Source organism: Pseudopipra pipra, chromosome 1 (assembly GCF_036250125.1).
Source record: "Pseudopipra pipra isolate bDixPip1 chromosome 1, bDixPip1.hap1, whole genome shotgun sequence".
In the NCBI taxonomy this organism is placed as follows: domain Eukaryota; kingdom Metazoa; phylum Chordata; class Aves; order Passeriformes; family Pipridae; genus Pseudopipra; species Pseudopipra pipra.
The window spans coordinates 130650200-130674923 of record NC_087549.1 but is presented as its reverse complement, the minus strand read 5'-3'; the positions used below and the strand labels follow the sequence as shown (position 1 = coordinate 130674923).

General features: G+C 43.2%; 2 protein-coding genes across 10 annotated transcripts in view; one reads left to right on the top strand and one right to left on the bottom strand.

Moving 5' to 3' along the window:
- PPP1R9A (protein phosphatase 1 regulatory subunit 9A) overlaps positions 1-5787 on the top strand; it is a 137839-nt gene extending 132052 nt beyond the window's left edge. For all 6 annotated transcript variants that reach the window (XM_064677155.1, XM_064677172.1, XM_064677163.1 and 3 more), the window contains one exon: positions 179-5787. In XM_064677155.1, coding sequence (XP_064533225.1) covers positions 179-391 — 213 coding nt within the window. In that variant the 3' untranslated portion in view covers positions 392-5787. The remainder of the gene's footprint in view (positions 1-178) is intronic.
- Positions 2264-24395, bottom strand: LOC135425231 (serum paraoxonase/arylesterase 2). 4 transcript variants are annotated; one of them, XM_064677356.1, is made up of 10 exons: positions 24252-24395; positions 20366-20436; positions 16062-16117; positions 15007-15172; positions 13792-13918; positions 12795-12995; positions 12047-12128; positions 11393-11521; positions 10292-10460; positions 2264-3596 (listed from the first exon to the last, which is right to left on the bottom strand). In XM_064677356.1, exons 1-9 carry the CDS (start codon positions 24323-24325, stop codon positions 10302-10304), a joined length of 1065 nt encoding a protein of 354 aa, XP_064533426.1. In that variant the 5' UTR covers positions 24326-24395; the 3' UTR covers positions 2264-3596; positions 10292-10301. The 4 variants fall into 4 exon arrangements, with proteins under 4 accessions (XP_064533426.1, XP_064533430.1, XP_064533429.1 ...); XM_064677360.1 differs by lacking the exon at positions 2264-3596 and adding an exon at positions 6274-6989; XM_064677359.1 differs by lacking the exon at positions 2264-3596 and adding an exon at positions 7014-7153.
- Between the last annotated feature and the right edge of the window lie 329 nt (positions 24396-24724).

The following is a 24724-nucleotide window of genomic DNA, read 5'->3' as shown; positions in this document are numbered from 1 at the left end:
CTTTAATATTCTAGACATGAAAGGCATGGAAAGTAGTACTTAAAGATCAGATCTGAGTCTGTCTCAGATCTACTTAGTTGGTACAGTTGTCTACCTAAGAGTTACTATTAGAATATGAAAAAAAATTGTGACAGATTAAACCATATGAAATTCTTTAATTTTGTTTTCTCCACTTCAGGCTCTTGGTATGACATCTTCCCAGGACAGAGCAATCATTAAAAAAAAGCTAAAGGAAATGAAAGCATCCTTGGAGAAGGCTCGCAAAGCTCAAGAGAAAATGGAAAAGCAAAGGGAAAAGCTTCGGAAGAAGGAACAAGAGCAACTGCAGAGGAGATCGAAGAAAACAGAGAAGTGTTCATCAGATGCAACAGAGGGCACTAATGAGCAGTGATAAGGAGAAGTGCGGCTGTGTTCAGAAAGTGGAGGCACGTCAAGGGAAGAGGAACGCATATCCACTGGTGCCCCTTCAGCTTTGTTGTATTCATCACCCAAGATCGTGTACAGAGAAATGGGGCTATACATAGAATGACTAGGGAAATTTATATTGTGTAGTTTTCTTTTCCCGCATATCCAGTTCACGCTTGTTGTTGTTGCCATGTGAAACAACCCCAGCTCTTCGGTTTGTTTTGTTCTTGCTGCCAGCTAACAGATTTCATATTTGTGTGGTGGTGTTTCCTTCCAAACTACTCTTCTCTATTGAGCTGTGTGTGTTTGGTCACTTCAATAACCAGCATGATGCCAAGGAGCATGGTCCACTGCTTCACCTCTTCTGAATAGGATGGCCAGTCAATACAATTGGTGAACATTTCTTCAGCTGGGTAAAAGGAGTTGTGCTCTGTCTGATAAGACTTGACTTCACTTTCTAACTGGAAGTTCACCTTCTTTACAGTGTTTGGATACTCAGTTCCATCTGCTGGAGTAAGTTTCATCCTGTGTCAGTACCTTTAAGCGACACTGCTTGGGAAACACAACTGTTCAATGACTTCTTCTTATACACTGGAGATAAGACAGGAGAGTCAATATTCCCCCTGGGTAAAAGACAGGAGGTGAAACTCTTTCTGTTAACTGTACAATAGTTAATCCAGGAAGGAGGCAAAGCCTTAAATGGTTATGTGGGTTTACACAGAAATCTGAGGATAACATTTATCCTTTAGATATCTGAGCAAGGATAAATTTCTAACTAGAGCACAGCATATATATCTGTATAAATTTCATTGTGCTCCCAGTGTGTAGGCAACTTTCTTATAGCACACTCCACTTTCTTTTTCATGTGTTTTGAACAGGAAACTAGGTTTATTTTGTTTTGAGGTTTTGGGGTTTTTTTCTAGGAAAAACACCACATCTTCAGATTCATTCTCCAACAAGCATTGGAAGAATAAGCTTTGTGCTCTGCTATTATGAAGCTGTTGTTAGAAACAATTATCCGACTTGAGTCTGCTAAAGATTTCTATTTTTTACAGAACTGCACTTTAAAAAGAGGAAGACGAGTGATTCTGGTTAAAATTAAATTCAGTACATTGCTTTTAAGGTCAGTGCTGCCATGGAGATGATGGTTACTAAGTCCAAAGCTCCCACATTTTAACTGCTTTGATTGATGTGTTTAAAGAATATCCCCACCAAAACCTGCATTTTGGGGCATTGGCTGTAGAATGTTGGCTTAGCAGTGGTCATATTATATCTTTCAGAGATTCCCGTGGTGTGTGAGGCCATCGGTGAAGCCTGCTTTGTAGTTTTGACTATGACAAACAGAAGCAGTGGTAGGGTGTTACTGCCTCTTAAGTGCAGTATTAAACTATACAGTATTTCTTCAAAAGAATGGGGAGACAACAGGCAAATCTCCACAATGAGAAGCTGGGGGGTATTAGCTTTACAGTTGAAGCTAACTGTGTAGCAGTTGAGAAGCGCCACTTCCCATTCATGCATCCTGGAAGTGGCAGTCTTCATCTGGTCGTGCCAACCCATATATTGTTTTAGATGGTGACATAAAGTTAGAATCTTGAACTTAAAAACATGCCAGCCTGAAATTGCAAATACCGAATTCTTTTGAAGAAAACGTCTGTTTTAGTTTGGCTTGGCTTCTCTTCTGCTCTGCACTTTGCAGCATTCAAATTTGTTTCTACAAAGTTCTCTGAAGCTCAGGTTTGAAACACTTGGGGTGCACTGCTTATAGTTACATTTCTTTTGATTCTAATAATTTCTTTGACATATAAAATGGTCTATAAACTGAGACAGTGTAGTTCATTCAAAATTAATACACAGCAGATCTACTTAGCATTAGCTTTATTTTTCCTTCCAAATCCAATTTCTACAGGTTTTTGATGTATGTTTTATTCATCTCTAAAACTGAAATTGCCATAAAAGATACTTTCTGATATTTCTGAAGGCTTGCAATATTTTTCTTGAGATAGACCACTGGCAGAAAAATACACCTGCTAACAAAAATTACACATTGCAGTAAATCTTTCTGTGCTCTTTATAGGAGAAAAATTATACAAATGTTTAACAGCCTCATAAAACTAGCATTCTTTGAGTAAGAGAAGTTATCTGGAAGAAACTGGAAATTTAATCTCTTAAATACAATGTTGATAAATGCATTTGATGATGATTTTCTTTTTAAGTTATGTTTACACTGTAGTAGTGTTTAAGTGGTTGTATATAGTAATCTCAGGTGGTGTCCCCATTTTATGTTCTTTGTTTTCTTAGAAACCTGAGCAGACTGCTTGACTGAGTTTTCATTCTTGCTGCTTAGAACAGTGCCTAGTTAATCTCTTTGTAAATTGTGTTCTTATTCTGCAGAATAACTAATTCAACTTAAGTCCTTTAAGTATTCAGGGGATTTTTACTGCTTTGTGATAATGTAATTTTGTTATTCTCAGACTACAAGAAAAAACCCCAACAAACAAAAGCCTAACTTAAAAAAATAGTAGCTTAAATTTAAAATAAAACTATTAAAATGCATTTTGATCAACATGTGAAAACTAAGCAAACAGAACAATGTCAAGAATTTTGCTCTTCTTTCTGTGATGAAAGAGATTTATGTGGTTCCTTTTATTAAATATGCAACTCGATCTTGGGATGTGTAGAAATGTCACTGGATAACAGACATAAAGCATAGTTTGAAACTTTTCTTGCTGTTCTGCAGGATCTTTAAAATTGTGTTGCATTTTTCCCCTTGTATTGTGTAATGACATATGAAACAAAAGATGGATGTCTCATCATTCTTAACCCAAACTTCCTGTAAACCAGTGTTAAGTCAGAGTAATATGGGGTTTGATGTAATAAGAAGAAACAAATTTCTGGGCTAAATGACCTGACAGATTTTCTCATTTGGCTCACCTGCAGGTGTACTTGTTGCCTACTTTGTGTATTTATTTCTGGAGCTAAAGCTGTTTTGATTAGTCTGACTTGCCTGGCCACCATTAAACTGCTGTGCAGGCAGTGTGGTGTTTCCATGCGCTTGTGTCATCATTACACCCAGGTGACCACAGCAGGCTGATGAAGTTATTTTCTCTCTGGTTTGGGTGGTAGGCCAGTTCTGTAAACTCTAGTTTCTGCTCATTGCTGCAGTATTTCCAGGTTGTGAATATATTGAGCCTCTAAAAAGGTGAAGAAAGGACAGTTAGCAAAAAATGGAACTCTCAGAGAAAATAAAAGATACAACACTGCAAGTTACTTTAGTCTGGAAAAATCTATTATTATACTGACATTGTGAAGGAAGTTGTACCTCCTTGCTCTGTTCAAATCAGCCAAATATACTGACATTGTTGGTTACAGCTTGTATTTTCCCATGTGGTGGGTTCCTGCACCCATGCAACTTCCATGTCAAAACTCCCAATTTAGTTTCAGTCTGCCTAGGGAGATCAGGACCAGGGTGTAAGGAAGGAGCAGAACTCGTTCATTGCAGTGCACAGAGATTGCCCACTGCTGTTTGCACTTCACTCCCTGCTCTGAGCAGGTCTGGTGGGGGTTGTTGTAAGTGGAGCTAGTCCTAGATCATGGGTTAGAATTGCACAGTGGAACAGAAGCCACTAATAAAAAGCCGGACAGAGTTGGGTGATGTTTGTATTTCAGTGTATACAAATACTTTTGTATTTTTTTAACTTCTTATATTTTTTTTGCAATGGCATCTGTTGTGCTGTGACTGTAGTCTGCTGCAGGGATACCACAAGAATTGAGCTTCATTAGAATTACTGAGCAGCTTTCCTTTGAAACTTGCCAGCCCTCAGCTCTCATTAACGCTGAGCATTAGGGTTGTGTTTGACGCTGAGCATTAGAGTTCCTCATACTTTATTGCTTCCATCAAGGCCTCCTCTCCTCCTGAGCTGCTCCACCTTCACCTCCTGGCTCACAGACTGGCAAGTAAGAGGTGGGCAATGATATATCATTTTTGAGAATTAATTGTGTTTCACTTCTAAGAGAAAGAAATGCCACTTGCTAATAGTGCAGAATCCAGTTCTACAGTAGTAAGGAAGAGGATCCTCATTTACTTGAGTGCCTGTATTCTAGGAAGGAATTTTCTGCTTTTAATCCCAACTTTGATTTCTATTGTAGCACTTTCAGCAGTTTGTTTTTGAGCAGGATAACAGGTGTCATCCGAGGCAACTTGCCCACTCACCACAGGGGAGTGTGGGTCATCTGCACATAGCACAGTCCCTTTTGTTAGCCTCCTCTATGGATTTCACTGTACCTTTTCCACCTCTAAAACTGATTTTTCAAAGCTGTGACACCTTAGTCATGACACCGAGCCCTCCAATCCCTCCATATAAAATGTGCTTTCTGCTCCTAACCGGCCGTACTAACTGATACTTCTGCTCTCAGCATCAAGTAATTATTTTAAAAATGCACATTTTACAGGAAGGTTTGGCTATAGTGCCTTGGGCTGCCTGTTTCTTTGGGAAGTGTGGACTGTGTTAAGAACAAGCTGTAGGGTTTGTGAAACTTGCAGCATTAGGCGGGTCTCTTCTTCCAGGGAGCTGAGGAGGGCTTACAGTTCATGAGATTGGATCCAACCCACCTAAACCAGGAGCCTGGGCCTCCTGATGGGTTTCCAGTGGGAGGTTTGCTGCTGACACCGGTGGAAGTGGATTTGGGCCCCAATGTAGAAATGTCTGGAGGAAAGGGGGATCACAGGGCACCAGACATAAGGAATAACCAGCCCATTTGGAAGTGGAGAGTGCACAGTGAACCTCTTCTGACTATTCTTTCCCATATACATTTACTGTCTGAACAACTGCTTTCATATTTCCCAGTCATGTTGTGATGGTATCTCACTGGTCACTGACATGTGTTACACATATTGCTAGAAGACCAGGCAGCTAAAAGACTAAAATGCACTGTGCTAACTGTAAAAATTGGCTTCTTACATTGTTTCTTTTTATATGGTTAAAGAGATGGTTGCGCTCCAGATTTTTTCATTTTTCTTGTCTTTTTTTAAAGAGATCAAATGTATATGAAGTGCATGTTATCCTGAACTTTTTGTTTGTACATGTTGATGTCTGATCACCTGCATGAAGGACACAGTAGTGCCATGTCTGAGCTTGTTCTCTTGTGCTTGGTTGATATGAACTTCTCTAGATTGTTGAGTTTTCCCCAAGATAACTTTGGTTAATATTTAGTTATTGGGAGACATCAAAACAAAACATCATGGTGGCCCTTTGTTTTCTTACAGTTTAAATACAAAGAACAAAGCCTTGTGGTTTAATTTGTTAGTGTAAATAAATTTCTTGCCAATGAGTATTATTGTTGTTAGACAACGAATGCAATAAAATGAGAAATCCTGAATCTTTATTAGAATTTGTATCGAGTCCTCACTTTTCTGACCATTTGTTGGTCATTCCAGAAGAAATATTAAATGGTGAGCACAACTGGACAGCTGCATGGGCCAGACTGGGGGGTGGGGTTGGATATGGACCTTGCCCTGCTTGTTCTTTCCTTCCTTCTGCTCAGCCAAAGATTATTTTAATCCTAGCTTATGGCCAAATTGGCATGATTCACAGGCCTCCAAGTGGGTCTCATTTACAATCTGTAATTATGTAAAAAGAAGTGAAAAAAAAAAATAAGGAAAGAGAATTACTCTTTTTTTCATATGCCGATGAAATGTAGAGTGCAATCTTTTGCTGCAGGTTGATGTAAAAATAGGCTACTTTCACACTGATACTGGTCAGTGTTTGTTTAAAAGACTTGAATTAGTTTTGGTATATAAAAAAAATTACCGTTTTATATTTAAGTGTAGCTTAGTTACAACGGGCACTTTATACACTCAAAGTACACCAGTTCTTCTACTGAACATATTTAATATGTCTTTATTTATTTGATTTTAGTAGAGGATTAAATAAAGGAAAAGCAGAGGGTGCAGACTGTCCAATTTGTGTAGTCATTTCAGTGGATTTACATCTGGCAGAATCTAGGCCAAATACTCTGCACTTAATCTGTTTAACCCAGTTTGTGTTTCCCAACAACTGAATCATAAACCTTACTTTCTGCTAATATGGCCACCACCTGCAAGAAGATAAAAAGAATCTTCAATCCATAAAATTATTATCTTAATTAAAGGAGATATACTAAGAGGCTCCAAGTCCACAATTGACATGTAAAATGTGTCTCCTCAACAGCTTCCTAAGCCATCTATACATACATTTTTCTTGTCTGTGCAAGTTGTCCCAGCTGCAGTTTGGTTTCTGAAATACCCAGAACTGCTCCAGTCTCTACAGCTTGTTAAAGATGATGTGTTATGCCCTCCTCCAGGTTGCAAGCATGGATTTTCCCTATGCAGGTTACGTTGTGATTGAGAGGCCAGGCCTGAGCTGCATCTTCCACCACTGCTGTTTCTGCACTGAGGCCTCCAGTGCGTTTATGAAATGGTGATGTCATGCCAAGAGGTAGAAGCTGTACCCTAGCATGGCTCTTGCCATCTCTGTCCTGCTCAGCATCACCTGAATGAACTGTGGCCCAGCTTCAATTCCCGCCTCTGCACTGCAAGGCTGGGATACCTGTAGAGAAGGTTGGCAATGGGCTTCCAGTCGTCCTCACCTCAGGTTAAAATTCAAAATGTTACATCAAGTACCTACAATCTCTCTCCTCTCAAATGTTGTGAGAAAAGATAAGGCACATCGCTTTCCTATGGCTCAGTCTGCAGGCAGACGGATGGGAAAGCCTTCAGCACAGGAGTCATTTAGAACAGAAAAAAAAGCCAGTGATGAGTGAAGACAATCTTTATTTTCTGGAAGGCTAAAACCAACAAAAAAGTAAAAGTTTGACAAGATCCAACAATGTGTGGATTTGCTTATTTGAAGATGTTTTAAGCCACTGTAAAATTTGAAGTTAATGTTTTTATGGGTTACTTCTGCCACTGCTGAGGGAAATGGTTATTGCGTTTCTACAAACACAGAGTAAATCCAGGACCAGCAGAGTGGCTGATCAGCATTTCAGTGTGTTACTGCCACTAATGTGTGATGTAACTCTTTAGGAGATGGCACTTTAGAACAAATACTGGCACAATCCCAAAATAACCACTTTAGAATGCTTGTGCAGACTGTTGATGGCTAATCATGAACAAGTTAATAGCCCAACCTCTCATTGCTGTGAGAACTTTCTTCAGAGCAGTCCTTTCAGCTTGGACTCTGGGAATGATGTCTGTTCCTCAAGACTGAAAATGGATTACACGTTCCTGTAGGAAAGTACACCACTTCCAAGGGAAGCTGAAAGTGTCCCACAGGGAGAGAAGTTGCTAAGGAGTGAGCAGCAAAGCCAGGGTTAGGTAATGCCAAAGGCAAGTACAAGGAAGGGATGAGACAAAAGCCGCCCTCATTCAAGGCCAACTCTGCTCTGTGGAAGGGCTGCACGCCATGGTCAGCGAGATTCAAAACTGTGATCCAAATGGTTGAGTCCTTGTCACCAAAGCCTTTGTGAGCAGACAGTGAAGCCTGGGCAGCCCTCAAGTCTGCAGATCAACTGTGAGCATTTTGGAGAGGAGCTGTGAACGCAGTTTGTGCACAGACCTACTAATGCAGGGCTGCCACCAAGAGACAAGTCAATTGGCCACGCGGTTAACTAATGCTCAAGTCTCCCCTTCTGGCCATCGGTAACCCCCGCAGCATGTGCCATTTGTACTGGTACATGCATGTGAAAGAGCTTTCTGCCATGGCAGCAGGGGGAAGCTGCTGGCATCAGGAAGGGCGCAGTGACTGAGCCAAACATGCCCACTGGCTCAGTTCTTCAACCTCACAGAACTTCTTTGTGCCCAGGGACTTGCCTTACACCAAGCAGGGTCTGTTCCAGCGAGCTTGGGGCAGCACAGGGTGCAGCAGATGCTTTTTGGGGGCAGGAGATGGGTGATGTGGCAAGACCCACAGCTGTGCACAGGAAGGGGGATGACATCGTCCCTCCTGTACAGCAACACTGCCTCGGCCACGAGCCCTGGCACGAACTCCTTGCTCTGGTTAGAGCTGTCCCTTTCCATCAGGGAAGGAGCAGCAGATCTTTTCCTACCAGAGGATGAAAGCCATTAGGCTTGTTAGAAAGGAAAAGCACAGGAGCCAAAAGGTGTCAGTACCCACAATTGTTCTTCAGGGCCACTGCTCACCCAAACCTCAGCCTGCAGTACTACCTCCTCTCAGCCAGAATGGGAAAATCCAGACAGAGGAGGGTTTGCACATACTCTGCCTCCTGCCTCAGTGTTTGAGCCAGTACAGAGTGGGTTATTTTCTCTATCTTGTAGGCACAAGTACTCCTGTGTTTTCAAAGTACTGGACTTTCTATGTACTCTCCAGACTGGAGGGGCTGTGGCTGGTGGTGGAGCAGACTGCAGGAGGGAACAGCAAAGCTAGCATAGCAATTGGCACCCCAGGGACTGGCTCTCTCTCCTCCCAGGCTCATCCTTCAGGAGCAGTCTGTCTTTTTTCTCCATACAATGGGGGAAGGACTGCAGTGAGGAAAAGCTACTGCATCAGCTGAAGGATACAGAGGGGCTGGCAGCCCTAGGGAGGTCTGTCTGGTGGCAGCATTTGGAGGGGTTGCCAAGATGCTGAGAAGGGCCAGTGCAGTCATGTGCAGGCAGCACAGCAGCAACCCCTGCAGGAGAGCCACCACAGGTAACACAGAACCTTTAGCTGGATGTCAGCATCTCTCACAAAACTGGAGGGCTGATCACAGCTGGGAACTTGGAAGGACAAAAAGAGCAGCAGGAGCTGCTCTGTGGGTAAGGATATCTACACTAAATGCAAGAAGAGCTCACTCCATGAGCAGGAAACCAAGTGGTGGCCAAAACAGAGGTTTCTGGCATCTTGCTGTGCACACTGGAGAGCACCAAAGTGATTTCCAGCTTCAAAGGACATTCTGTTCAGTTCACTGAAAGTGACTACTAACACTATTGCAAAACCACCAGCTGATGGAAACCTGGATAGGCTGTTTAGCAGTGTGAGACATTATCAGTAACTGATGCTAGATAAACGGGAAGGGGTGCCTGCTGCACAGTAGCACAGTGGGAATCAGCTCCGGACCGACTGAAGATAAACACACAACATGTGTGACCAAGGCTTGGGGGTAGTCGCTGTGGCAAAGTGTCCAGAAATGCTCCCTTTTCTGTGACAGACAATAGTAATTGCTAATGCACTTCTCAATGAAGGTGCTCAAGACGTTTCCCACTCTTAAGAGTAAAAAAAACTTTTTCAAACTCCCTTTGGAAGACTCAGTAAGAAACCACTCTGAAGGGATACCCTACTCTTTTCTCAATAGAATTAAAAAAAATTTAGGAACCTGAAGTAATGAAATGTTAGGAAATGGCTTGAAGGGAGAAGGGGAGGTGGATAAAACTAAAATAACATTTATTCACCTTCCAGTTATTCTGGAAGCATTAGGGAAAGCCAGTAGGCAGATTCAGAAGAATCTCACACAGTCCCTGGGAAGGCCCAGGGGTCAGTCACAAACACACACCACACTGGTAGTCAGCAATTCTTATTTACAAAATCGGTTTTCTCATGGGGAAAAAAAAAAAAATCCAGCCAGCAGAGATGAGTTCAATGTCTGACAGTTTAGTCATTTGCAATCTGAAACTGAACTTCAAGGTAACCCTTTGTTACTGATATGGGGTCCTCCCCATTACACAAATAACCTAATTTCTCACCTTCAATTACATTTCCTTCACTATTGTGTAGAAGTCTCATTTTGGAGAGGAAGGCTAAAATACATCTCTATTACTGCAGTTAACCTTTATTGGAACAGTCTTGTTGTTAGCAAATCTAGCAGAAACTGAGTTCCCAAGGAATTAAATCCTTTCCGCTGCAGCAGATCTTACCCATGACGAGCTATAGCTCACAGTAGAGAGCTCTGTGGTAGACTGTGCCAATGAGCAGTTTTCCCTCGTGGATGGCTGCCACTGAGCTCCCCTGCAGCACAGAGCCGTTGTCAGCGTAGACACGTGTCACCACAGGCTTCTCTGAGAGGATGTTCTGGATGCGCAGAACCTGCCAGAGGGGGAGGATACATCTACTGAAATGGCCGCAGGTGGAAATGGTCCATGCATGGAGGGAACATCAGCATATTAACTTAAACAAACTAGTTAGGGTGATCAGCTGCTGATAATTACAACCATGTGATTCCTGTGATAGGGCCTTCAGGGAAGCACAGTCCATGAAGACTGAGTTTGGGGTTTTTTTTAAATGGTTGTGCGACAGAGACCCCATGTCTGTAAGGAAGGCAGTCATCCCCACTCCAAGGAATGTGCACAGTTTTTTCCTGCTGAAGAGTTAGTTAATATCTTCTTATTTTCATGCTTTTTCCAGATAAAATAAACAAATGCCTGGTACCATAAGTCTACTGCTATTGAACATGGTAATTTTGAGAAGTGTCTTACAGGGCGCTTCAGACAAGGCTGAAATCAAATGGACACCAACCAGCCAGCTGCACTTGTGGCCACTATTACCCTGAGGCCAGTACCTCATTGATTTCACAAGGAAAGAAAGATTACAGTGTCACCTACTGATGAATCACACTTGCCTTGATTAATCATTACTGTGCAAACGTTTCTGGTCACGCTTTGCACTCATCAATCATATTTAGTTTGGCAAAGATGTGCTGGCTCGGTAATCAATGCAGTTCATCAGAATCTGGGTGTGGCCACAGCTGCACAGAAAGCAGCCTGAGAAGTCCAAAGTGACTGAGCTACTGGGTAGAAAGCATTCAGTTGTCACCCGAGGATCTGAACAGGCGTTTGTTAGTGAGTCTATGCTGTTTGGGCTTCCACTTGAAAGCAGAAGCCAGCTTGGTCTTTGCTTTCACAAAGGCTGGCCAGGCCCTTCTCTATGTAATGCAGTTACGTTATACCAGGGTGATTTGAGCAAAACAACTTTTGGGCACAGATACAGCCAAGAGACCAGTGATGTCTCTTAAGAGGCACCTCAGAAGCAGGAGGATTCTCAGGATCATAGTAGAACAGCTTCATCCCATTGGGATGACATCCTGTCCAGATGTCTCCAGTGTGAGGTTCAATAGACAAGTTATCGACCAGAGTGTCCAGCTGTAGTGTCTATCCAACACAAAGCAAAAACAAGAAGTTAAAGCTATCAGAAGTCCTGGAAGTAAACTACAACATAATGAACAGACTTGTCCAAGACTCTCATCTGACATCTTAGATTTATTTTTTTTAAGAAATATTTTCTCCCCCAGTATTGTTTTTCTTTTCCCCTGGTATGCATCACCCCCACCTCTACACCATGAGAAACCTGCTTGCTGCTCTGAGCTTCCCCTATCAGCTCATTCACACCTACGTGTTTGTTGATTCCTTCAGTTCTTTGTGCTCTGACCCACACTGCCTGAGGCAGACCTCCACTGTGGCTCAACAGCACGCCCAAGGATTCCTCTCTGGTTGCTGGAGGGAGGGTGGAAGACCTGAAGCTCTGTAATAGGGCACACAGCACCTCTGCAACCCCACAGCAGGAGCCACCCAGACCAGAACTTTACACATAATCATGTTGACATCTCAAGCATTCATGGGGACTATTCTGTCCAAAATTCACATTTGTCTCTTTTTTATAGAACAGCAGCACCTTACCTTCACGTGAGTTAAATTCCAGTTAGTGTGTTTTTCCATAACATGAACACTATGATCAAATACATCTGCAACATAGATGTACCTTCAAAAGAAAGCAAAGCACCTCTCAGCAATGTATATGAGTAAGAAGACACGAAAACCAGACAGTTCCTTCCGTGCAAGCCCAGCTCTTCCCATGAGGAATGTCAGCCCACAGTTCTCACACAGCAACAGATATTGCAAGCAGACCACAGGGCACTGAAATGAAGCCAACCTGCTGAGATCCTAATGTATCTTCACACTGTGCCAGTTCTTCTATTGCAACACCAAAACAGACCTTGGAACTAGAAATCCCCAGTTATGCCTTTTTTTTTTTTTTTTTAATTTAAGATCACCTGTCCACACCACAGGACTGGTTGATTCGGTCACACAGACTTTAGGACGGTAGAACGTTCCCCACTTGCAGAAACTCTGCCCTGTTAATCCCTGCAAGCAATACAGACAAACTCCTGTATCGGCTGCTTTAAATGCAGCAACCTTTGATCTTACTGCCCTTAAACTACGATGCAAAGGAGCAAACATTGCTGCTGAACGCCAACACACACAACCCCGTGCTGCAATCGCTCTGTACTACTTACACTGCACAGGCAGCACCTTGCCCTATATGAACCAGCTTAGACACCTGACCACGGAGGTACCATATGTACAAATCAGGATCTCTGGATTCTTCTGTGTGATCAAACAAAATCTAAGGTAAGGAGAAACTTACTTTCTATCAGGTGAAATGTTAATTCCATTGGCTGAACAAAAGCCAGTTGCCACTTCCTTAACTTCTTTTGGACTGTAGTACACAACATTTGACCAAGTTAAACCCAAGAACACCTCTAAGAACATCAAGATGAAGTCGGTGAAGTAGTGGTCATTGGTAGCATAGAAACTATCTGGCCCCATGGCTACTATATCATTCACACTAAAAAAAAAAAAAAAAAAAAAAAAAAAAAAAGAAATGGAGAAAGTTAAATAAAATAATGAAATGAGATGTATGAAGAAACATTTTAGGACTGCCCAGAATCCAGGCAGGACATGGTCATCCCACAGACATAAGGGTGCTGCAATTAGAGATGGCACTGCAGATAGACACTGAGCTATTTAGATCCTTTTTACAGTGCTGAAACCTGAACAGGACTATACGGCATCAAATAGAAATCTAGCTGCCTGTCCATAAGCCCTTGGAAATTCTTCTCTCTTTTCATTACGCTCAAGTGAAAAACCGAGAACAGGCAGATGCTGTGACAACTTTATCAGTCTGGTCCTGTTTATCTTACAATCATTTTGCAGTAGGACAGACCAAGAAAATTTTGTATTGAAAAAAAAAGAAAAAAAGACAAAGCTACATCTATGTTTATTTTTACAGTGTAGCATAGCAAATTCAGAATAATAAAACATCTGGAGATTCATATCTGCAATGACCCAAGAGTGGGCTACATGAAAGGAGAAATGGATGCTAAGCTAATTCACTGCCATCAATCACAGCAGTGCTTAAGACTAGTTGAGTGGGAGAACTATTAAAAATCTAATTTACAGAAGAGATTGGAGAAACATTGCTTTTGATTTCATAGATAAGAAGTAATCAATAAGAGAAACAGGGATGATGGTTAAAGGGGAAATATCACATATTAATAATACCTTAAAACCAAAAATCATCCTACATTGGATTTCATTCAAAGCAGCCTGTTCTGGAGGAAGATGGTATGTGGGTCCCATACCTTGCCAGAAGATCATGTTGAATGGTTTTCAGGTGTAAAAGAGAATTGTCATCTTCTACAAATTTAAACAATTCTACTGTGCTCTTCTGATGGGGATGGTTCACAACAAAGAGGTACACGGTGTCATCTTAAAAAAAGAAATGGAAACAGTTGAATTCTCTGCAGCAGCTTTCATGGCTGAGCACCCCCAGTGCTGATGCAGCCTCTAGTACAGAGCACGTGCCAAGTTTGGTGCATTTGTGTCAGGGCTCTTCAGAGGCAGAGGGACAAGTATCTATGTACTGCAGGATGCATCTGCAACAAGGTCCAGATCTCCAGCTACATTTCTCCCAGCCTCACTCAGGGACCTGCTGGGTAAACTACATGTTTGCTATTTCTATCAAGGAAGAAAGAAATCACAACCTCATCCTTGTGCCTAAGCCAATGGGTTTTCCAATCTGTGAAACAGCCCCAGTCAACTGGAAGAAGGATCTCAAAGAGCCAGTTTGGGCTCTTTGGTTAGTTTATTACATCCTCTGAGAAAGCAGAAGGAGCTCCTGTACCCTGTGTAAGGCTGCAGCCCTTCTGCCCAGCCCTTCTGGTAAGACCCTGAATTAGCCACCACTGATTTCTCCAACACCTTCCCTTAAGGGGTGACTGTATGGAGACACAGGTCAAGCTGCAGCAATGGTTCTTTTAATATCTGCAGACTTCTAATTGCCCTACTAAAATCCCCAGTGAAAGGACAGGCAAAAAGATACTTTATTGGTAGTCAGAACCTGACACAGGAGAACATATCTTGGAGAGGAGAACCTGGCTTGGCCAAAGAGTAACAGAGGTTTTGGTAATTTACAGAGACTTGATAATTTATCGTTTTGCCACAGAAGTTTCCACTCTGGGCACTACCAGTTGGTGAAGGATGTATCTCCTCAAAATACCTGAACCCAGTGTGAGACAAGTGTAAACTGGCAAAATAAATTTTCTGTGGTTTTCAACTCAAACTTTTTCATGTTTCCTTTCCTTTTAATATACAGGACATCTTTCTGTTTTAGACAGACTGAGATTATGTGCAAGGTTGTTTCCTTTGATAGATGACATTTAGAAAATAGCCCAACAAAGACAAAAACCCCCAAAACCCTTTTGTCTCCTTGCAAGAGCAAGCTATTGTGGGTGCTGCAAAGGGATTTCTATTTGTGCTCTTTAGGACAATATTTGCCACCACCTCAAGCTGTTTACCTCTGTCTACATAGGTGCTGATTCCGTGAGGGTTAAATGATGACAGATCAAACCCTCGGCTGATTCTCAGTTCCACTGCCCTGGGATTGTCTTCATTCAAATCCATCAAAAATATTTCACCTGGCTTGTCTGGAGCAAAACTCTTTAATCCTGGATATTTCAAGCCCTATAGAATCAAAACATAAAAAAATTATTCCTGGATAAAAAGTAAACAGGAGCATCACAGAGCTGAAAATGCTGGAGTCTTGCTCTGACTTGCAAGAATACATCAGGATGTCCCCCTGCTTCAGCCTGCTGAGCCACAATGGAGGTGGAGGGAATGACCCTGCTCTCTCTATCCAGCCCTCAGTCACAGTGCAAAGGGAGCAAACTGTATGGAGGGTGCAAGGAACCACACCCAAGGCACCACAGCCCCCACTCCAGCCACACTCTGTGTGCCAAACCCCTTTGCAAACTGACACTGGGGGGGAACCAGGCACCACTACAACATGGTAAAGCCATGAGGAACAGCAGCAGCGCAACAGATCATGATTTCTTGTATGCATTTTGCAACATTATCATTCCCTGTGTGTCCCTGGAACACGTAGATGAAAATATCAGCTTTTGTTTTAGAAAATGATCACCTGCCATCCTGATTGCAAAAGAAAGCCGGAAAACCTATGTCCTAAAGGCTAAAAAAAATCAGGAACAACATAATCAACAAACAAAATCTGATTTTTTTTTTTTAATTTTGAAATTCAGACATCTTCTTAACATGGCAGAGGACTGACATTTCAACATTTCAATGAAGTAGCTTGAAAGAAAGTCAAGGTTACGTGGGCAGATAAGTCAGTGCAATATACATGCTTCAGAGCCACCAACACCACCTCTGCATCAAGAAGTGCACTTGCTCAAGCAGAAGGGAATGACAGCTAAGCCAACACAAGACTGGGCTGTTCTTAGGGAGCCAGCCAGCCTTGTAGAAAAAAATTCTCCCTCCTGATATTTTCACCTATGGTTTCTGCAGGTAAGGAAGAAAGCAGGCCCCTGCATGGGAAGGTGCCATGGGCACTTACAGAGCTGATGAAAGCTAGTCCATTGGGAAGTATGTCGATGTCTTCGGAACCAGCTTCTGAAAACAAAGATAAACAGGGTTTTTCAGGTGACATTAGATATTTCCCATAGAAAAAAAAATCCTCTTTAGTACAATTCCAGCACTCACAAATGCCCCTTTCTGGTATGACTGAGCACACAATGAAGTTCAGAGGAAAAGATCATTCTGCTTTAAAAGTGGTAGCAGAAGACAGCATGTCAGGTTAGGAAATAGTACTGCAGCTCACTTCGTTTTGGGGGCTTAGGGGTGCCCCTGCAGTGGCCAGGCAGCCTCTCACCCAGCTCCATGTGCCCCCAGACAGTGTGGGATGAATCACCAGGTTCTGACGACGATGTTCTGCAGCAATTAGTGTGGGCAACGAGATTTCCAGGGCAGGACCATCCCCATGACTCGGGCCTCAGGCTTGCATAAGGCAGCTCTGAGAATTGTGCACGCTAATTCTCCTGGTTGAGCTAGGACACTTCACGAAGATGGATTGCTAAATATTTAGTTAAAGCTCTCAAATTTCAGAGAACCTACTATATCCATAACAGCTAAGGGCTTTAATAGTTAGACCACACTTTTCACTGCAGGTAATCATTTCCAATATTACCAATTCCTGTATATCCTGTAATATTTTTCCCTGGTAGGAAAGAAGATAAAACAAAAGCCCTTTAGTGGAGAGGAACCAGAACCCCCAGTTCATCCATCCAGGAAGGTTTCTCCCCAGCTCAGACCTGGGAAGATGCAGTGGCACAACTTCTCACTGAGGGCCAGGGTCAGCATCTTCTCAACCTCAGGAAACCCCTGCTCCACTCCATGACTCCAACAAGCAGAGCATCCCTGCCTTCTGAAGAGCAAAAGGTCTGAAGATTCATTTTGGGGGAAGACAGCTTGTTAGCCCATCCCTGGGTTTTTGTCTGAGTTTTCACTGGGCTCAGGCAGAAAGCAAACATCTGCACTGATGTGTCCAGAGACACAGTGTCCTCTGCCAGGGGAGGTTTACGTTAGATATTAGGAAGAAATTCTTTACAGAGAGGGTGATGGGCTGCCCAGGGAAGTGGAGGATTCTCTGTCCCTGGGGGGTTTTAAGAAGAGACTGGATGTGGCACTTAGTGCCATGGTCTAGTAACCATGGCGGTAGTGGATCAAGGGTTGGACTTGATCTTGGAGGTCTTTTCCAACCTGTCTGATTCTATGATTCTATGATTTAGAGCCTGTATTTTCCAATTAAAGTTTTGAATTGCGGCTTTTTTTTTTTATCTCAGCTTACAGTCTCATTTAAACCAGCAACTCCTTTTCTTTGCCTTAGTCTTTCCACGTCTGGGTTAATTTATAAAATGGGGTTAGTGGCGATTCTCCACTTCCCGGGATTGCTGGGAGGATAAAAGCACAAATAAATGCTGAGAGGCTCAATTGCCATGGTGACATGAGCTAGACAGACTGCTTTTGCTGGCAGCACACACTGGTGAGTGAATAAACAGAGATATAATCATTTATTGCTACTGAATCAGTGAGGCTGCCAAGCAGAAAGATGAGCAGGCTAATTGGGAGCAGATAATTAAAAACTACAAGTTTCCAGTGGAAGGAGAGCGCTCAGAGCCCCACACCCAATTGCTTGGGAAGAAAGTGCCCAGCAAAGCACTTTTCAGGCACTTCATGGCCAGGTCCTGGTATGTGTGGAAGCGACTGAGTGCCATCAGAAGAGCAGTGAAATGCTGATTCAGCGCAACCCTGCTGAGCCAGCACCAGGGAGACAGTGAGGAGGGGATGGGGACACAGCCGGCCGCAGGGAAGCTCACGGGCTCTCCTCTGGGCCCCATTTTGGGAGGGCTGTTCCAGGTGTTATATGTCATGAGAGAGATAGGAACTGCTTTATTAGGTATCAGTTACCTGCAGGATATTGCTTATTTGTATCACTGAGCCCAGCTTGTCCATTCGATTATCTAAACAGGCAGCATTTAAAAAAAATTAACAAATATTGAGAAAAATTACGACCTACTCTAGAAGTGTTGTTCTTTATTTTATCTTAGATTGATGTATTCTGCAGGTGTATCTAACAATAAAAACCCCATCTGGATTTCATGTCCAAAAGCACGAGACTCTTTTGCCTATATCCCAGGAATTGTTCCAGGATGAAAGTATTTCTGGCAACTTCTTCTGTACCTTCTTGAACTTTAGGAATTAGAACAGGAGATACGGTTACTTTATTATAAACCAGTAACATGATTAGGCACCAATAAAAATCAGAAGCTACTGTTTATTCTAGAATATAGCCTTTCCTATGTATTGGTGAATGAAGTTTTTTTGCAATTTTTTATTGGCTTGTTCAATGTTTGCATTTGTGCTTTCATAGCACAGTATGTGAAAAGCAGAATAGATCAAAGTCTTAAAAATAGAGATACAGAAAAGATGAAATTGCAGAAAGAAAAGGGCATAGTTTAAGATAATTTTGCTCATAGCTGATCCAGCCCTGGGACCTATGTCTCACTTAGGAGTTCAGAAGGACTGTTTTAAACATTAAAATAAAGACATAATGTTTATTCAACTTTATCATAGCACTTTAATGGAAAAAGGCCCAGGAGGCCAAGAGGTCCGTGGAGAAAGGCGTTCTTACACAAAGGCACCCACAGGAGCAATCTTACAGATCTGAGTACAGCAAACCCTCTGGTCTGAATAGTGCTACCTATGCAGCAACTAGGCTTTAGGGATCCTTGATCTCCCTGAATAATATAACCTTCCCAGTCATAGCAAACGAATTTTGGAAGCTATTTGAGTGAACATGCCAACTTTTAAGTTTGCACAAATCCTTTGTTATTTCTCTTTCTGCCACATTGGACATGCTGAATTAATTTTTGGCATATTAATTTTTCTAAAGAGCTATAAACAACAGAGCAAAGGCAAGGCAAGGTGCAGAGCTCAGTGTGCAGGGACAGTGTTAGAGGAGCACAGCAAGAAGCAGAAATGAAGCTCTGTAAATTGATCCACTGCAACCTCCAAGCAGAGATGGGTTCTCAGAATTCACCTAATCTCCACGTAAATGTCAGGCACCGAAAACAAAATGCTGTTAGGAAATGAAATACAACTTTATTTTTCATTTCCAGCTTTATCCTTTCCTCAACACAATAATCATGTTGCAAAAAAGTCTTAAAAAGATTGCAACAGTGAAATGCTTAAAAGAATTATATTAATCACCATCAAAAAAGCATTATTCAGAATCTTGTATGAGTAAATTGCAGCTCAATCTAGAAGACCTGGAATTTTTTTCAAATGCAATTCTGTACATAACCTCAGGCAAATGAACTCAGCATATACTCATTCGTGGCAGTAATTTGACTTTACAAAGATGCTTGAATCCTGACACAAGGAAGAAGCAAGATTTATGAAATCAACTCACTGACTCAGCAAGCTCAAAGGCAAGGCTGTTAAAGCTCATCCAATGATGTTTTTACATATCCAAAATCCAGGCAAATTTCAAAAGAATTTAAGACATTTCTGAAAATACTAAGGAGGGGAGAATCCCCAGCCATTAAGCTTAAAATTATTATTTGGGGAAAGGGAGACACAAAAAAGCAATCAATTTCAAAGCTATCCATTTTATACACTGGTTATCCTAATCAGAGAGAAAAAAAAAAACAAGACAGAAACACTGGTGTGTGCTAAACACATGATCCAAAGTACAAAGTCAACATTTTGGCCACTTTGTTAGCAAACATAACCCCTTGCTCTTTGAAACCACACAGCTGCATTGCACAACCGCGCTGGGCTCCTGCCTGCCATTGGCACCACGCGGTACCAGCCAGCTCCTAAATCTCCACAAAATGCGGCACTAAGGCGGGCAATCCTGGCTGGCATTTAGCAGCCGCTCCTTCACCATATGCCTGTGGTCTTCTCCAAAAGCTTGCACCCTTGCAGCATGTTCTGTCTTCAAGATGTCACTACCGTCTGACAGACACCTGTAGGTACCTGCCTGAAGAGCCAACATGCCCTCATCTAAAAGCCAGATCATTTCCTAAGTGGCTCAGCAACAGAGAAGTGTTTGCAAGGTACTCAATTTCAAGAAAAGGAACAGAAACTTTAAATACTGAAGGCAAAAAGCATTATATCAAACTAGTTTTTCAGCACAATTTTCTTCCTGCAGTTTCTCCCTACCTCCAAGTCTGAGTAACAAATGAAAGTCAAATGAGCACTTTGTTTTTTGGGATCAGGCTTGGAAGCTGACTTTAAGAAGCAGTTACAAAATAAGGCTGGACAAAAGCAAGGCACTCGGTTATTTTAAGCACATACCGATTCCTTTAATGAGCCGGCAGTTCGGGAGTGTTACTGGGGCTACTTCCCGTGAAGCATTGAGTGTGTTCCTGCAAGAGGAAAGAGCGGGGTTAACAGCATACAGCCAGTTTTAAAACAGGTAACATTCCTAGTTTTTAGTTTTATTGTCTGCTCCATTGCAGCAACAAATCAGCCATAAGATACTGAACAGACAAACCCCAGAACTGCAGCAGCAAATGCTCCAAATCACTGTGGTAGTTACATATGTCCAGGGATTAAGTGGTTGTTCCACACTAAGTAACTTCGGAAAACTGATTTTGTTCATGAGCGTCAGGAACAAGCTTTCATGGCCCACCCCAGCTCAGACAATAAAATAAGACAGCCAAATTTTCTTCAGGTTTCAGTCACTTAACTATAGTAGTATCCCACAGTTAGGACCAGCATTTCAGATGAGGAGAGGACGACCTTCTACTCCAACCCAATGGCTGTATTTGCTGATCATGCCACCAGCATTTCTTACTCCACATTCAAAGGTAGTGATAGCACTGTTGCAAGGCTGGAGTACTCATTTCCTTACAACAAGCAGGACTTGGTAGTACAATTTTCAGCAATTACCCTGTCCCTTCTGCTTCTCTCCTGATACCACTCCAAGCATCACTCTTCAGCGGTGCTTATTTCATTCTCAAGTACCCAAAAAACTCAGTCTCTGGCTCATGCTTCACTGAACAAGCAGATACAGACAGGTACCTACACGAGTTCCTATTTCTCAATTTCCTCCATTCCAAGTTGTTTGCAAATCCTTATGAAAGACACCTCACTACCAGGATTGCTGTGTTTGACCATGCTGGTCCACAGTGCTCTAAAGAAATATATTGTATTTCTACATGAAAATGTCAGGGTAGCGTACTAGAATATTTCTTCCTTTTTTTTTTTTTTTTTTTTTTGCCCCCAGAAGAAAGCATTTAACCTAACATAGTTACTCCTTTGCATGTCTATCCTACGCATGTGTTGAGGCTATTGCTCCCAACACAGGAAATTCTGAATGCAAAGATCCCATAGCAAAAACTTGCCATGTTTAGTTTTAGGCATAAACATAAACTAAACAGCAGTATCAGTCAGTGATATGAAAAGTATGTGCTACAGCTGAGCGTCGTATGGTATGTCAGTCCTGCCTGGTTTTAATCACTTAAAATATGAATTGCAAATTGCTTCAATGCTGTATCATTGACATAGGTTGTTAACATAAGGCCAAAAGAAAAGATGAAAAAGGGTAAAAAGTGCAGAGGACAGCAAGGGAAAAGAACCAAGTTAAACTCTCCCAAGCCCTCTCTCTCGAGTCCAGGAGTACTGACAGAGAATTACACTGGCTTCCAGCTGACAAACAGCACAGGAGGAATATCAGCTCCCCCATTGCCCACTGGCAACTTGGCACAGCCAAATCCACCAAGCACCCAAGGGTGGCTCAAGGCAATCCTGCCTGAAGTTTGCACTGCTGCCTGCTTAGGGCTTTTCCCTTCCCTGTTTTCATCAGCTTTTCCCAGGCAGGCTGCAAGCCACCCTGAGCCAAAAGCACAGCAAGAACTCAGCTAGCAGCCAGAGAGGGATGATGATATCCTGACAGCATTCCCAGGGAAACACTTCATGGGCTGGAATGAGAGTAATTCAAAAGGACACTAGTCACAAGGCTGCAGCACATATAGAGGCTTTTCCAAAATGTGTCAGTTTATCTACCTCACACAGCCTGAGCCACTCAGCCAGATGGCCTAGATAACTAACTGGTCGTACCAAGAACACAGCAGGCCTGCAATATATGGAGGATGCAACTTCAAAAAAAAGAAGGAACTTTTGCTACTTGGTGCAACCCCAATGCATGGCACCTTGTCCCACTGTTTCTCTTTCCAGTTTCAGTCTGACGCCCACTGTCCCACTTCATGGGATACAGAGGATAGGCCTTTCCTTCAGCAGGAACCCATTGCATATTCAAAGACCTCTCTTTCAGTTTTCCTCATCTCTAGACTTACCAACCATGGATTTCTGGGTTTTGGTTTTGAGGGGTTTTTTTGACAGGATTGAAAATCACTTCTTATTTTGGTTTTGCTCCCAATTCTTTTAAAACTGTCAGCATCTTTCTGGAAGTAGGCTGCTGTTTTGAACATAGTATGCAAGTTCAGTGCCCTATGGGTACAGTGTTACAAAATGATAACATTGTATGTGAATATATAAATACATATGAACAGTATCATATGCACATTGTTCTGAGGAAAACAGTAACACACATTTTATAATTATATAATTCACATTTTACAAATTAGCTCAGCGCTTTCTTCAGAGAATGAGCAGTTTAAAATGTCAATAGGGGAATTGGTGTCATTTCAGCTGGTAACACAGAACTTCACCTGTTTTCTGCTGTACGTGCCACAAAATACCAAACTCAGAAGGAACTGCAAAGACTCTTTGCTGGATTTCTGCCTTCTAGGTGGGGAATGGATAACAGAGACACACAGCAAGAGCTAATTACCCACAGTTTCTCTTAATTGTGTTAAATGACTTTTAGAGTACTTTGTGAGCTGAAGTTGTGTGTTTCCAAACTCAGCAACCATCCTAAGACCTCTGCTACGCTGGAGTTTGCTGAAAACACAGCACGCAGGAAAAACCCACAGAGAGCTACAGAGACAGGGGGGATCCTGTTTTTATCTGGAGATTATTCTTTACCAGATTTCCAATATTGCATTTGTTCATTCAGTTTGGAGGAGATGTGGGGACCGTTGCTCTCTACAGCCCTTCGAAATGTCTCACCCCAGTAAAGCCAGGGAATGTTTTCCAGCTCTGCCATCCCAGCTTGTGTGACTCCAGGGCAGGAGGGCTCTTCTACCTCTGTGGTTATCACTAATGCCTGAGGTGGATTTAGCGCAAGATGAAAACACATCTATGTGAGGTACCTGGGTCCAGGCAGTACAGCCCCCCTTCTGTAATTACCTACAATTACCCAAAATTCAATTAGCTGGGTGTTGTTGCTTTGAAATAGAGCATTTGGAGTCCTTGTGGACATGAGCAAAATTATAATGATGTAGTTGCCTTTTAACACAGTAATTCACCACCACTTTTCTGACCTGAAATGACCAGTTATGTGTTTGGTAGCTTTCAGGACAGAAACTGCTGTAACACCATGGCATGAGGATCATGATATGGCTGGGTATTTCAGCTACAGCGAGGTCACATCTTAGGATCACCAAAGCCTGTGCTCCATCAGAGGAAACCTCATGTACACAGGGGCTATTGTTATCCAGAGGTCAGCTTTGGTAGAAAGTAACACACGTTTCTGACAAACTGATTTCCACTTACTGTTCGGTCAGTTGGTGGGAGATGAGGTAAATTCGCAGATATTGGGTTTTGATATACCCCGGTTAACTGCAGCCTCTGTAAAAACAGAGGTACTGCCCCCCTGCCCCAGGAAACCCTCTCCCTTTGGCCTCTTGGCTCCCAGCATCTTTCCAGGGAGAGTTTCACATCCTCCCACTGCAAAGGGCATTTCCATTGCACAAATGCTCCCGAAGTTAGTTTTTGAAGAAAGAGGATGAAAAAGGCATCGCAGTGCCTAGTTTTTCTCTGGGGAAAAACGGTTCCCTTGATAATGATGATGATAGCGATGGTGATGACAATGAAGAACCCTTCCCCTCTGGCTGCCACTGCACTTGTGCAAGTGCGGGTGTCCGCCGAAGTCGAGCCCCAGCCCGGGAGCTGTGGCGCCCGCCAGCTCGAAGGCCGGAGGGGAGCCCTCGCCGCCCTGTGCCCGCCTCAGCCCCGCGGCAGGACCCGGCTGCCGCCCCCCACCCGCGGGCCACCCCCGTCCCGCACCGCCGGCACCGCGACCCGCCGCTCCGAAACCCCGCAGGGCGGCTCCTACCGAAGGGCCAGCAGCCGCTCCGCCACCAGGGCTGCCGCTATCCCGACAAGAGCCACCACCAGCAGCTTCCCCATGGCCGATCCCCGCTCCCGACTCTGCCCCGTCCCGACCCGTCCCGCCCCGCCTGCCCGGGCCGCCCCCGGGGCCCGGCGCCGCGCTCCCGCCGGCAGCGCCCTCCCATCCCATTGCCTCCTCGCCCCGCCCGGCCGTGCCCCGCACCCGCGGCACCGTCCTTCTCACGGCCGGCGAGCGCCGGGGACGCGGGAGCCGGACAGTGGCCCTCTGGAGGCTGCATGCTACAGTTCCCATGGGAAAGGCAGGTGGACCAAGTTCCAGCTCTGTTATTAAAAAAAAAAAAAAAAAAAGAGAAGTGTGTTGTACAAAAATAAGTGTGTCTGACCAAGACTATGTGATGCAGAATGTACAAGTACTCCGTGTACACCTCTAGGCTGAGATGTACATGCTAATACATG

Excerpts from the sequence above, each read along its gene's own strand:
- LOC135425231 (XM_064677356.1), bottom strand. The coding sequence starts at position 24,325 with ATGGGGAAGCTGCTGGTGGTGGCTCTTGTCGGGATAGCGGCAGCCCTG. Across the intron at positions 15,173-16,061 it reads GACTAGCTTTCATCAGCTCT|GGCTTGAAATATCCAGGATT; the intron begins GTAAGTGCCCAT and ends TTGATTCTATAG. Across the intron at positions 12,996-13,791 it reads CAACATGATCTTCTGGCAAG|TGTGAATGATATAGTAGCCA; the intron begins GTATGGGACCCA and ends TTTTTTTTTTAG.